This window comes from Pseudophryne corroboree, chromosome 5, assembly GCF_028390025.1.
Source record: "Pseudophryne corroboree isolate aPseCor3 chromosome 5, aPseCor3.hap2, whole genome shotgun sequence".
NCBI lineage: Eukaryota > Metazoa > Chordata > Amphibia > Anura > Myobatrachidae > Pseudophryne > Pseudophryne corroboree.
Genome location: NC_086448.1, coordinates 606,571,308 through 606,583,982, shown reverse-complemented (window position 1 = coordinate 606,583,982; position 12,675 = coordinate 606,571,308). Strand labels below are relative to the sequence as shown.

At 37.8% G+C, this 12,675-nt stretch overlaps 1 protein-coding gene across 6 annotated transcripts in view; it reads right to left on the bottom strand.

Annotated features, from left to right (window-relative positions):
- The window catches only part of PIEZO2 (piezo type mechanosensitive ion channel component 2), a 648,659-nt gene that overhangs the window by 58,759 nt on the left and 577,225 nt on the right, over positions 1 to 12,675 (bottom strand). For all 6 annotated transcript variants that reach the window (XM_063923449.1, XM_063923453.1, XM_063923452.1 and 3 more), the window contains 4 exons: positions 8,769 to 8,868; positions 8,051 to 8,116; positions 5,178 to 5,344; positions 4,445 to 4,638 (listed from right to left, as the gene is read on the bottom strand). In XM_063923449.1, coding sequence (XP_063779519.1) covers positions 4,445 to 4,638; positions 5,178 to 5,344; positions 8,051 to 8,116; positions 8,769 to 8,868 — 527 coding nt within the window. The remainder of the gene's footprint in view (positions 1 to 4,444; positions 4,639 to 5,177; positions 5,345 to 8,050; positions 8,117 to 8,768; positions 8,869 to 12,675) is intronic.

Genomic DNA, 12,675 nt, shown 5'->3' with positions numbered 1-12,675 from the left:
TTATTTTTACACTGCAAATTAGATTGCAGATTGAACACACCACACCCAAATCTAACTCTCTCTGCACATGTTATATCTGCCTCCCCTGCAGTGCACATGGTTTTGCCCAATTGCTATCAAAAATCCTGCTGCGATCAACTTGGAATTACCCCCATTGGTATTTTGGGCTAAGTGACGCAGATCCTTTAAGATAAGATACAGAATCCTGGAATGCCCAGCCCAGTTTTCCCACTATAATTAATATGAGTCCTGCGTAAAAAAAAGTTTTAAGAAATAAAAGACTTCTGAAATTAACTTTATTCTCAAAAAAAGACTGAAGAGTTCCTAAACTCTTGTTTTTCACTTTATTCAAATAATAATAAACAGAATATTATTCTTGTTCTTTTTTTTTTATCCAAGTCTACATGGAAAACTAAGACATACAGTGTGATTCCTCCCTTCCCTACATACAGGTTCACATACCCATTCACAGCCAAAACACTAAAACCCAAACGCTGTTACATTATTAACGCTGGAGTCCCTTGGGCATTATTTCACTTCTGGTTGGTTGGTCAGTGAATGGAATTTGGCATTAGTATACAGGGATATTAGCTGAAATAGTTTTTCAAAAATGTAGCAACATTTTGAGATAAATGTTATTCAAATAATAATCAGAAAAGCAATAACTAAAGACACCATAAACCCTTGTTCACCATGTTATGAAAGGAAAAATATATGTTATTGTTATTTCTTGATATTAACCTTACTTTCTACCTATTGGCACTGCCATTCAGCATATATAATAGCATAGAAACATGTAGAAGATAAGGAACCTATGACTTAGTTGAAGTTTAAATGTTTTGATCACAATCAGAGATAGATTTATGTGTCAATCTGCCCCAGGCACATTATTAGCCCTGAGTATTATTATTTTTATTATATTTCATCTCTGTTCCCAACATTAATGCCCTAACTAGTGATGAGCGGGTTCGGTTCCTCGGAAACCGAACCCCCCCGAACTTCACCCATTTTACACGGGTCCGAGGCATGCTCGGATTCTCCCGTATGGCTCAGTTAACCCGAGCGCGCCCGAACGTCATCATCCCGCTGTCGGATTCTCGCGAGAATCGGATTCTATATAAGCAGCCGCGCGTCGCCGCCATTTTCACTCGTGCATTGGAAATGTTAGGGAGAGGACGTGGCTGGCGTCCTCTCCGTTTATTAATAATATTTGTGCTTATTGCTTAATTGTGGCGACTGGGGAGCAGCTGTATTATATAGGAGGAGTACAGTGCAGAGTTTTGCTGACAGTGACCACCAGTATACGTTGTCTGCCTGAAAAACACTCCATATCTGTGCTCAGTGTGCTGCATATATCTGTGCTCACACTGCTTAACTGTGGGGACTGGGGAGCAGCTGTATTATATAGGAGGAGTACAGTGCAGAGTTTTGCTGACAGTGACCACCAGTATACGTTGTCTGCCTGAAAAACACTCCATATCTGTGCTCAGTGTGCTGCATATATCTGTGCTCACACTGCTTAACTGTGGGGACTGGGGAGCAGCTGTATTATATAGGAGGAGTACAGTGCAGAGTTTTGCTGACAGTGACCACCAGTATACGTTGTCTGCCTGAAAAACATTCCATATCTGTGCTCAGTGTGCTGCATATATCTGTGCTCACACTGCTTAATTGTGGGGACTGGGGAGCAGCTGTATTATATAGGAGGAGTACAGTGCAGCGTTTTGCTGACAGTGACCACCAGTATACGTTGTCTGCCTGAAAAACACTCCATATCTGTGCTCAGTGTGCTGCATACATCTGTGCTCACACTGCTTTATTGTGGGGACTGGGGACCACCAGTATATTATATAGGAGGAGTACAGTGCAGAGTTTTGCTGACAGTGACCACCAGTATATATAGCAGTACGGTACGGAAGGCCACTGCTCTAACTACCTCTGTGTCGTCAAGTATACTATCCATCCATACCTGTGGTGCATTTCAGTTGTGCGCAGTATATATAGTAGTAGGCCATTGCTATTGATACTGGCATATAATTCCACATATTAAAAAATGGAGAACAAAAATGTGGAGGTTAAAATAGGGAAAGATCAAGATCCACTTCCACCTCGTGCTGAAGCTGCTGCCACTAGTCATGGCCGAGACGATGAAATGTCATCAACGTCGTCTGCCAAGGCCGATGCCCAATGTCATAGTAGAGAGCATGTAAAATACAAAAGTTCAGTAAAATGACCCAAAAATCAAAATTGAAAGCATCTGATGAGAAGCGTAAACTTGCCAATATGCCATTTACGGCACGGAGTGGCAAGGAACGGCTGAGGCCCTGGCCTATGTTCATGGCTAGTGGTTCAGATTCACATGAGGATGGAAGCACTCATCCTCTCGCTAGAAAACTGCAGTGCCACTCCTAGATGGGCCAGGTGTTTGTGTCGGCCACTTGGGTCGCTTAGCTTAGTCACACAGCGACCTTGGTGCACCTCTTTTTTTCTTTGTATCATGTGCTGTTTGGGGACAATTTTTTTGAAGTGCCATCCTGTCTGACACTGCAGTGCCACTCCTAGATGGGCCAGGTGTTTGTGTCGGTGACTTGTGTCGCTTAGCTTAGTCACACAGCGACCTTGGTGCGCCTCTTTTTTTCTTTGCATCATGTGCTGTTTGGGGACAATTTTTTTGAAGTGCCATCCTGCCTGACACTGCAGTGCCACTCCTAGATGTGCCAGGTGTTTGTGTTGGCCACTTGTGTTGCTTAGCTTTGTCACACAGCGACCTTGGTGCGCCTCTTTTTTTCTTTGCATCATGTGCTGTTTGGGGACAATTTTTTTGAAGTGCCATCCTGTCTGACACTGCAGTGCCACTCCTAGATGGGCCAGGTGTTTGTGTCAGCCACTTGTGTCGCTTAGTTTAGTCACACAGCGACCTTGGTGCACCTCTTTTTTTTCTTTGCATCATGTGCTGTTTGGGGACAATTTTTTTGAAGTGCCATCCTGTCTGACACTGCAGTGCCACTCCTAGATGAGCCTGGTGTTTGTGTCGGCCACTTGTGTCGCTTAGCTTAGTCACACAGCGACCTTGGTGCGCCTCTTTTTTTCTTTGCATCATGTGCTGTTTGGGGACTATTTTTTTGAAGTGCCATCCTGTCTGACACTGCAGTGCCACTCCTAGATGGGCCAGGTGTTTGTGTCGGCCACTTGTGTCGCTTAGCTTAGTCACACAGCGACCTTGGTGCGCCTCTTTTTTTCTTTGCATCATGTGCTGTTTGGGGACAATTTTTTTGAAGTGCCATCCTGTCTGACACTGCAATGCCACTCCTAGATGGGCCAGGTGTTTGTGTCGGCCACTTGTGTCGCTTAGCTTAGCCATCCAGCGACCTCGTCGCAAATTTTAGGACTAAAAATAATATTATGAGGTGTGAGGTGTTCAGAATAGACTGAAAATGAGTGGAAATTATGGTTATTGAGGTTAATAATACTATGGGATCAAAATGACCCCCAAATTCTATGATTTAAGCTGTTTTTGAGGATTTTTGTAAAAAAACACCCGAATCCAAAACACACCCGAATCCGACAAAAAAAATTCAGGAAGGTTTTGCCAAAACGCATCCAAAACACGGCCGCGGAACCGAATCCAAAACCAAAACACAAAACCCGAAAAATTTCCGGTGCACATCACTAGCCCTAACCATGTGAGTTATTGTGTGTGTTGTTCTGTGTATTCCTGCACTAGGTTACTCTGTATATTGCTATTGCCACTGTTTGTGATATTATTAGCATGAATAAACTGTATATGAAAAGGGCAGCAAACAGTTGCTTTCCAAACAGCATGAGTATCAGTAGGTACATACAGTATCAGAAATGTTCTTTCTATTATTGAGGCCATGATTTTGAGAAGCTTTTTGTGTTAAAAGGCCTGGCAGTTGAGTGGAAATTGCTGTTTTGACTCCATCCCACCCCAACCTTCAACCTTGCCCCTCATCCCTGTTCACTCCAGCATTTTAGTACTCCTACCACTCTCTTCCTGTACACTCCAGTGCTCAGTATGCTACATTACTTTCAGTACTCTACTGCCTCATGTGTCTAGTGGAAAATCCACCACTGATTAAAATATGAACAATTTCCTCATGCTTTCATTTTGCCAGACACACATACAGTAAGTTTGTAATGGTGTTGTCAAGGATTGGCAACAATTGTTTTTGTATAGGATATACTGTATGTGACTGTATTCCTATTTGTTTGCATTGGCATTAATGTATAAAAGCCATAGGATATGTGACATCATGCACACATTGTGCAAATTTTTCTGTTTAAACTTATAAAATAATGGAATCTTGGGCAATGCTGTTCTTGTGTTCAAGCAGTTCACTTTTACATTGTTCATTATTGTCTGTATAAATATTATTTTCATTATTTGTTTTATACATTATTCTTTTCATGAAGATCACTATACCTGGACATGCTGTCATGAGAAGCAGCGGAGTCTGCACTGTCCATCCTTTTACTTGCGATGTTTCCATGGTTTGAATGACCAGAACTTGAACCAGGTTGGTTATCGATTCTATCAAGTCCTGACTCTCTAGAAAGGGTCATCATTATGTGGTTTTGATAAAACATGTGAATGCTCTCCCGGGTTGGAACAATACCCTAAAATGTTTAAGCCATTCAGTTATTTATTTTAGAGAGTAAATAATACTAAAAAAATAGAATATTCTCTATTTGAAAAAAATTATATAAATATACATCTCCTATTGGAGTCAATGATCAAATGTTTTCAGCCTACAAAAAGAAATACATAATTAGCAAATCAACAGTTATTGCAATTAGTTCTGTCCTAACTAAAAATAACTAAACTAATGTGCAAAATGTTATTTTTATATAAGTGCTGAATATTAAAGCTTTGAAATCTTAAAAAAACATACAAACTAATTTGACTCTGATTCGTACAAAGAGATCTGTTTCTATATCATTCATGTGAAATAATATTAAAATTGGTAGCTCTAAATTGACATGATTTGTCGAGGTCTAACTAATTAGGTATTTTTTGCAGCCTGGGCAATTATGTGAAAAGACTGTTTTTATACATTTTTTCACTGCTGCAATAAAGTTTTAATTTATAAAAAAAAATATAATTTTGTTATTGTGTTCTACAGTCAAAATTGTAGAAACATATTTGCAAATCTTACCTTTTTAATTTCTCTTGTGAGCATACAACGTTCTATCCTTAGTACTGTGGAGATATCAATGTATTCTCGAGAAATTGAGTTAAGCCAGGATGTAAAGCTATCAAGTGTGGCAAGGAAAAGGACCCATGTAAACTTCAAAATGTTAAATATCCTTTTGATAATATTATCTGCAAGGCATAAAGAAGCAGAAAAAAGATTAGTCCTAATAGGCAATATGGGGCATAATTATGAATAATGTTTGCCCTTAAAATATGTGGAAACTGCTTAGTTATGTAAATGCAGAACTACAGTAAGTATCCCTTAAATGTACCGCAGAGCAAAACAGGAGATATCAGAGATACAGTATCTCCTGCTTTAAATCCCCCAACTCCCACAGCAGCCATCTCCATTGTTTCTATGGGAATGGTATTTAACAAGATCCTTAAAGCAAAGCTTTGTGGATCTTGCCTGTGTAGACTTACGTCATCTTCAGCTGGCATTAGCCTGTTACCTGCTATGGGGCTGCCCTGCCACAAAGGGATCTTGTGATCCCTCTCTAGTGGGCTGCAGGAGATCCCAAAGTGATTTACAGCTTTTGCTCCATTATGTAGTCGGAGCTGTAAAGCCGCACATATGCAGAAGTCGCAAGGCGGTCCGTAGACAGAAGTAAAGTGATCACAGACACATTCAAGCGATATAATCAAGTGGAATAAGAATCCTTATTGCTGCAATAGGTGAGAAACAATTTTAGGTTGGGAATGTTTCAACTGCATGTTTCTATCACTTTTAACAGTCACAGCATTTTGTACACAAACCCTATGGAAGAACTGCATTCTGGCAAACATATTTTCATTACACCCTACTCCTGCCATCAGTAAACCTGGACATACCCACTGGTCACAGCAGCTACTGGAGCATTATTTTGGTCATTGTTAGTGTTGATATCAAACTCATTGGCATTGTACTATGAGTTTGATGGCTTATATTATGGATTTAGCTCTGTGCAACAATGCACCCATATTGCCCTGAATGATCTTCATTTCCATCTCTTCAGTGCTGGATTTCCCACTATGCACATATAGTACCTAGGGGTTTCACTGGCTGGTTGTGACACAGCAGTCCCCAAGCATCAGATCTTTCCAGTGCCCTAATTGAGCAGCAGCTATCTGGATACAGAACAAAGACTGCATCCCCCAAGGTGCATTAGGGGGAGTCTCAGGAGAGAGTGCATGTGCAATCCAGGAGCCTGGAAGATTAGATTTTTATATGGGAGACTCTTGGGAGCATTTGCATATGCAATCCAGAAATCTGGAAGAGGAGGTTCTTAGCCCACGACAGAAGCCCGCAAAAGGCCAGGAAAAAGATACCATAACTGGAGGGGGAGGAGTCTCGCCAGAAGTCCGGGGTGGGGGGTAGCTAATAATATTGTGCTAGGAGCAGCCTGACCTCTAAATCCACCCATAGAGCTGAGAGATTAACCAGCTGGGGAGTACAAGGGAGTCATAACCATGATAGGTTTTTAGACATGAGCAGAACATCAAGTGTACAATGGGTCTTTAGAAATGAGCAGAGCATTAGGTACACTATGCAATGGGTTTTTAGACATAAACAGAGCAACTTAAAAATAAAACTTTTTGGCAGACTTCTGTTTGTGCAGTTCTTTAAAGGAGACAGTTCTCATAAATGTAGGCCAATGATCTGAAAGTGCTGGAAGCTACTTACTCTTTGGAAGGGAATTTATGCTATATTTCTGTTACAGTATATTAATAGTACAAATGAATTAACTAAAGACTAAAAGAAGCTTACATATAAGGACTTTTAACACTTCATTCTCGTTGATGTTGTTGTGAACTGACTCTTACTGAAATCCTTTAAGCTGCCTTTATGTGTGATTGTTTATTTAGTTACTTGCTGCTTCTTTGCAACATGTGGCTTTTGAGGTATTGAAAAATACACTGACTTTAAGTATTTTTCCTATAAGTTTTAGGGTATTGACCTTTGTACTAACCAAAGTCTTGGCAAGGATAGTTAAATTCTTGGCTCTGTACTAGGATAGCTGCCAAGCTTCTAACATTAAAATGCACAGATGTCTATTTGTAAAATATGAGTCCTTAAGCATAACTATATATAGATATGAACTGCAAGTTTTGTTCAAGATTAATGAACAGGTAGAAAACAAAAACTCACAATTTATGATTTAGTAACTAGCTTAGAGGTCTATAACCCTAGGTGCTCTATATATTCTAAAGTCCTAGCAATGCTGGAAGCATTCTGTAATTACATCCTTGCCTGAAGGCTGACTGATTTAGGTTCTGTTTAAAATGATAACATGGACTATGACTAAGCCATACATCTTTTATGTGATGACATGTTTTCACAATACTGGGACATGCACTAAGAATAAGACATAATATTATCTATCTTCTTTTTTTTTTTTAGTTAATTCAAGGGATATTTATGTGTTGTTGTATCTTTGGTATAGCTGTTCTTTTTTTATCAATGAATACTTCACTCCCTGCTGCCTGCCTTCTTATGTCACTGCCCCATTACTTCCTGAACATTTTTGAGAAGGAGAAGCTGAAAGAAGGAAGCCATCCCAGGCATTACACTGGAGCAATATGCTAGGTCACTGTCAGCCAAGTCAGCAATTTATTTCTCTGTGCGCACTCCATAGTAAAGGCACCATCAATGTTACAAATGTGCAAAAGTGCAAAGCATTTCTATATGCCATCACCTTGTACTAGCCCCTGAAAATGATTGAAATTTTTATTAAGGACAAATTATCATTGCAAATTTAGATGCCGTAGAAAGAAATTACAAATCAATAAAATGATTGCCGCACACAAACTAGAACAATAATACTAACAAAAATGTTATGGTTATGGCTAACATACCCGGACCATCGGACTTCTTTTTGCTTTGTTCTTCTTCTTTATCTTCACATTCTACAATTATGTGACCTGAAAAAATGAATACGTCTTTTATAACATATTTACTATTTTGTATTTCTATTTTTTTTCTATAGAAGCGAATCAGTTACAGTTGTTTTGATCAAGTTATTGCTGAAAATAACATAAAGAAGTGATAAGGTGGACTATGGCTGTTTAAAGCTGGTTGTGATGATAACCTGCATTAGTGGAAGGTGCTTCATCTGTGCGATAGAGGTGCAAGTATACTCTATATGGGTCTAGAGTAGTCCACAATCTTGGTAGATTCACAGAGGACAAGATAGAGTCAGCAGGATTGATTATATGAAATATGGAGTGTTTTCCCCTAATTCTGATCTGAGGAACATTATGGGCACTCGTGGAGCAGAAAACAATGTGTTGTTGTCTATAGCAAACAATCGTTTTACAATGTAGAAAGTGAAATGTACAATTTATTCTAATTAGAGAATGGAATCAAATATATGATGAGTGGGTATGGCTACCATCACATTTTTCATTTATAACTGTTCTCATAACTGATCCCCACTATAGTTTGCAACTCACAAAAAACTAATTTTGGTAAAATTATTGCATGCACTAACATTCTGGATAATGACCTAGAGATACACTTTTTATCCAGCTATATGCAGCATCACATTTTGTGTAATGGTCTGGTGATAAGTACCTTCTGCTGTTCCCTTCCGCCTTTGCTTTTCCTCTTTGCTCTCCTTATGTCTTTGTCTCAGGGCAGTTTTTGGATCAGTTATCCAGGCTTGGTAAATAAACTAAACAAAACACAGTTACTTCAATTAAATATGAAAAACAGATTGCTCCCTTCTGATACAAAATAAGCCACTCCTGAATGACCCCCTTAATTTACTATTGCAGTGACCTGTGTTGGATTAATTCATTAATTCAAAAAAGTTATTTTAACATTAATTAATTTATGGCAGGTAACTGCATTAGTAGCTTATTTGAGACATTCAAATCAAAGCATAGTGTACCAGAAGGAAGGCTTCATGTTGGAGAATAATTAATGTGTGGATACAGAAATAGATAGCCAGATAAAAAGGTAGACAGAAGTTGACCTAATCTAGGTAAATATTGAATTCTATTTTAATGTGTTCCCTTCTGAATTCTATCTTTAATTTTTATTTTAGTACCACTGAAATATGTACTGTTCCAGCACTTTTATGTTAAAGCTTCAATCCTAGACTTGTACTGTAGCACTTTCACCTTCCAATTGTAAAACTAAAACATATACAGCTTAAGCAACATGTTTTGAATGACTAAATAAACAAAATGGATAATACACTTCACCTACTAGAAGAATGTAAATCGCTCTGATTAAATTATTGCTGAACATAAATAATTTCCTGACCTCACACACATAAAATGTAACATCTCTTTAATCATTTAAACATGACTCACATATCTGCACTTCTTTGCATCATTCCATGCAAGGACATTATATTGATTGTGTCATTAAAATTGATCCCTGAGGGTTGAATTTGTCAGTATAGATATTTGCATGCAGTGTACACCAGTTCTGGTAATCACGCAGAGTCTAGATCTATCAGCTGGTGACATACTGTATTTTCATTCAGACTGAAACATACAGCTAAGCAATTGTGGATAAATAATTATGCCTATTGCACTATTTACCCTGGAAAAATATTATTGTTACAATGTTGATGTAGATACGGCCATCAAATGTTCCTCCATCAATGGTTCCCCATTGATGGTGTCTTCTATATTTTATATCAATGACAGGAAACATTGTTGGTAAACCATGGTTTGAACCATCAATGGGTATCACTACCAGGGGACACGTGAATTAAGCTGTCTAAGGGGTGTGTGGCAAAGTAGGGCACATCATGGGGGGCTAAGCACTGTGCAATGGGAAAAAAAGAAACAATGCTGCACCACCATCAGACTTCTGCTATCACTGGTGTATAAAACATCAGATATCTATCATTTTTGGCAAAACTCATGACCATCAGTGGCTAACCATCAATGGTTGCTAATCATGGACGCTTTATGCCATACCCTTGTTGATGCAGGTAGCTAGGAGTTTCTGTATTCCAAATAAAATTCCCAACTCAGAAGGAATTTCCCACATGCCTGATCTTTTAACTAGTACATCATTAGTTTACTTTCCCATTAATTATCTTTTTACAAAATTGTCTTTGCTCTCATTTTTAAAATGCACCAAAAGTATTTGATGCATATGCTTGCAGTCTACACATAACATAAAATACTAGATTTTCTACCTTTTCTGTTACAAAAGTGTTGCTGACTTATAGATTGGTTGATAAGATTGTGTAAGCACATTTGTCATTATACTATGGATACAAAGCACTCTTTTGACTTGGTTCCGATAATTATAATTTCTTATCGTTGCTTATCGCAGCAATAAGAAATGAATTATCACCAGCATTTAACAAGAGCCACTGAAATAGGAGTCTGTCCCTGTGGTGTGTAAAAGTAACGTGATTGCTATTGTGATCACTTTACTTGCTGGTACAGATGTTAGCTTGCTATTGCGCAAGTGCTGTCATCAGACCATTCATGTGTGAGAAGACATTGCAGTGCATGGCTTGGTAAATCTCACAATATAGCAGCCACCACAGAAGCCTGTAGGGGCTGCTACTGCGAATGGGAATTAGGGAACCAGAGCAGATATCTGAGATATCGGTTAAGGTTCACCCTACGTATGTGCTGGGAATGCTTACCTTTTCCCTGAAAACAGCAGTTTTTGGGAGGACTACTTTAATAAACATGCCCATTAGTATTTATGTATTTTATATGATGTTACATTACTCAAAATTTAAATGAGTATTTATGTAGGGAACTTTATTTTCTAGCTGTATTTGTGTATTATGTTTGGGGTGTTTTTAGCAGTATTTATGCATTACACATTATTTTTTTATGTTTCTTAGACCAAAATGTATTGGAAAACTGGAAAGGATCACCATTTCTAATCATCCTATTCTCACATGTAGAATATGCTGTAGAACAGAACATACTGCCGTGGTACTATAAATAGGAAAAGTCATTTAAGTTCTTTCTCTCAATTAACTTGATTCCCTTATTCTTAACCCGTACTTGAAAGAGGCACAAAAATTAATTGCCCTTGCGAGATGTTTATACAGCACACAGAAATGTACAGTATAACTGTACACTATGGAAGTGGTGATTGGAAACAGCTACACACAGAAATATGTATAGAAAATCCGACAACAGCTGAGCAAAAAAAAAAAAAAAAGAAGTTATGTGCCAAGGAATTGTTTCTTCTACTACATTGTAGTCTACAATAGCAAAACTGTCCACAAAATAATCTTTAATATCTATCTTAATAACAATTTTTAATTGATTTCATTTAATATTTGTATTTTTCTTCTTCTCTGGTTTGTGGCAAAGTAGACATTTTACAATTCATTTATCATCAAACTTTTATTCAGTAGATATAAACAGAACAATTACAATTACAATATTTTAGGATTTAAAGGGACATTCTATAGATTTTTTTCTATCTATCTATCTAGCTATCTATCAATATATATATATATATATATATTCTGATACAGTCTCGTTCAATGTAATCAATGGTACAAATATAAAATGTCTCACTGGGCTTTTGGTATTGCTGAGTGCAGTCTCAGGTGCCTCAGGTCTTGCTTGCGCCACTCACTCCGGGCCTTACATGATCCGACCCAGTCAGGTTTGAAGAATTATATAAATCTGCATTTGTGATTTCAACTATTTGAATTCAAACATAATTTTTCCAAACAAGGAAATTCCAAAATCTGGTTTTGCTGAGAAATCTACTAAAGACGTTTTCCAATAATAAGAAGTAACACTGCTATCTATAGCGGTGACAAGAAAATGGGGTTCACCAACAGAAATGCGTATGGCCAAATCTTGTTTTGCAATTGACACATTTTTAAAGGCAAGACACATCATGTTTTGCCTTTAATAAAATTGTCATTAAATTGGCAATATTGACAAATAGTTCATTAAATAACCCCACATTTTATACTCAGGAAATAAAGAACAAAAATGGCCTCATTAATGATGTGTTTAAACAGAAATTAGAACAGTTGTCTAATTATGTCCCTTTAAATTCTATTTTTACTGTTTAGCTCTAATATGAAACTACAACAATCAATAATATACATTAGATTACAGATTATCATTTGTTCCTACAAATGAAAATCACGCTAAATGGCATTGCACATTTTGAAGCATGCAAGGTACAACAAAAAAGCAGACTATAGACTGGAGCTGACCATGCATAAGTACAAGCTACACATGCATTTCATGATATGAACACACCTGGGTCTCAGGGAAGCTGGAGTTTACAGAGTTAATATGTTAAACTGATTTGGCAAAACAGTTTGAGCCAGCATCTATGCACAGGTATAGGGAGTTCAACCCACATTAAATGAACAGTATATTTGAATGTTCGTTTCTACCCATTGAGTGTTTGCGGTAACATATTCAGCTCATCTAGACTTTCTGGTTATTTTCATTTATTTTTACTATCTTATTTAGTCATGTTTTCATATAACAAATATTTAATTTTTACA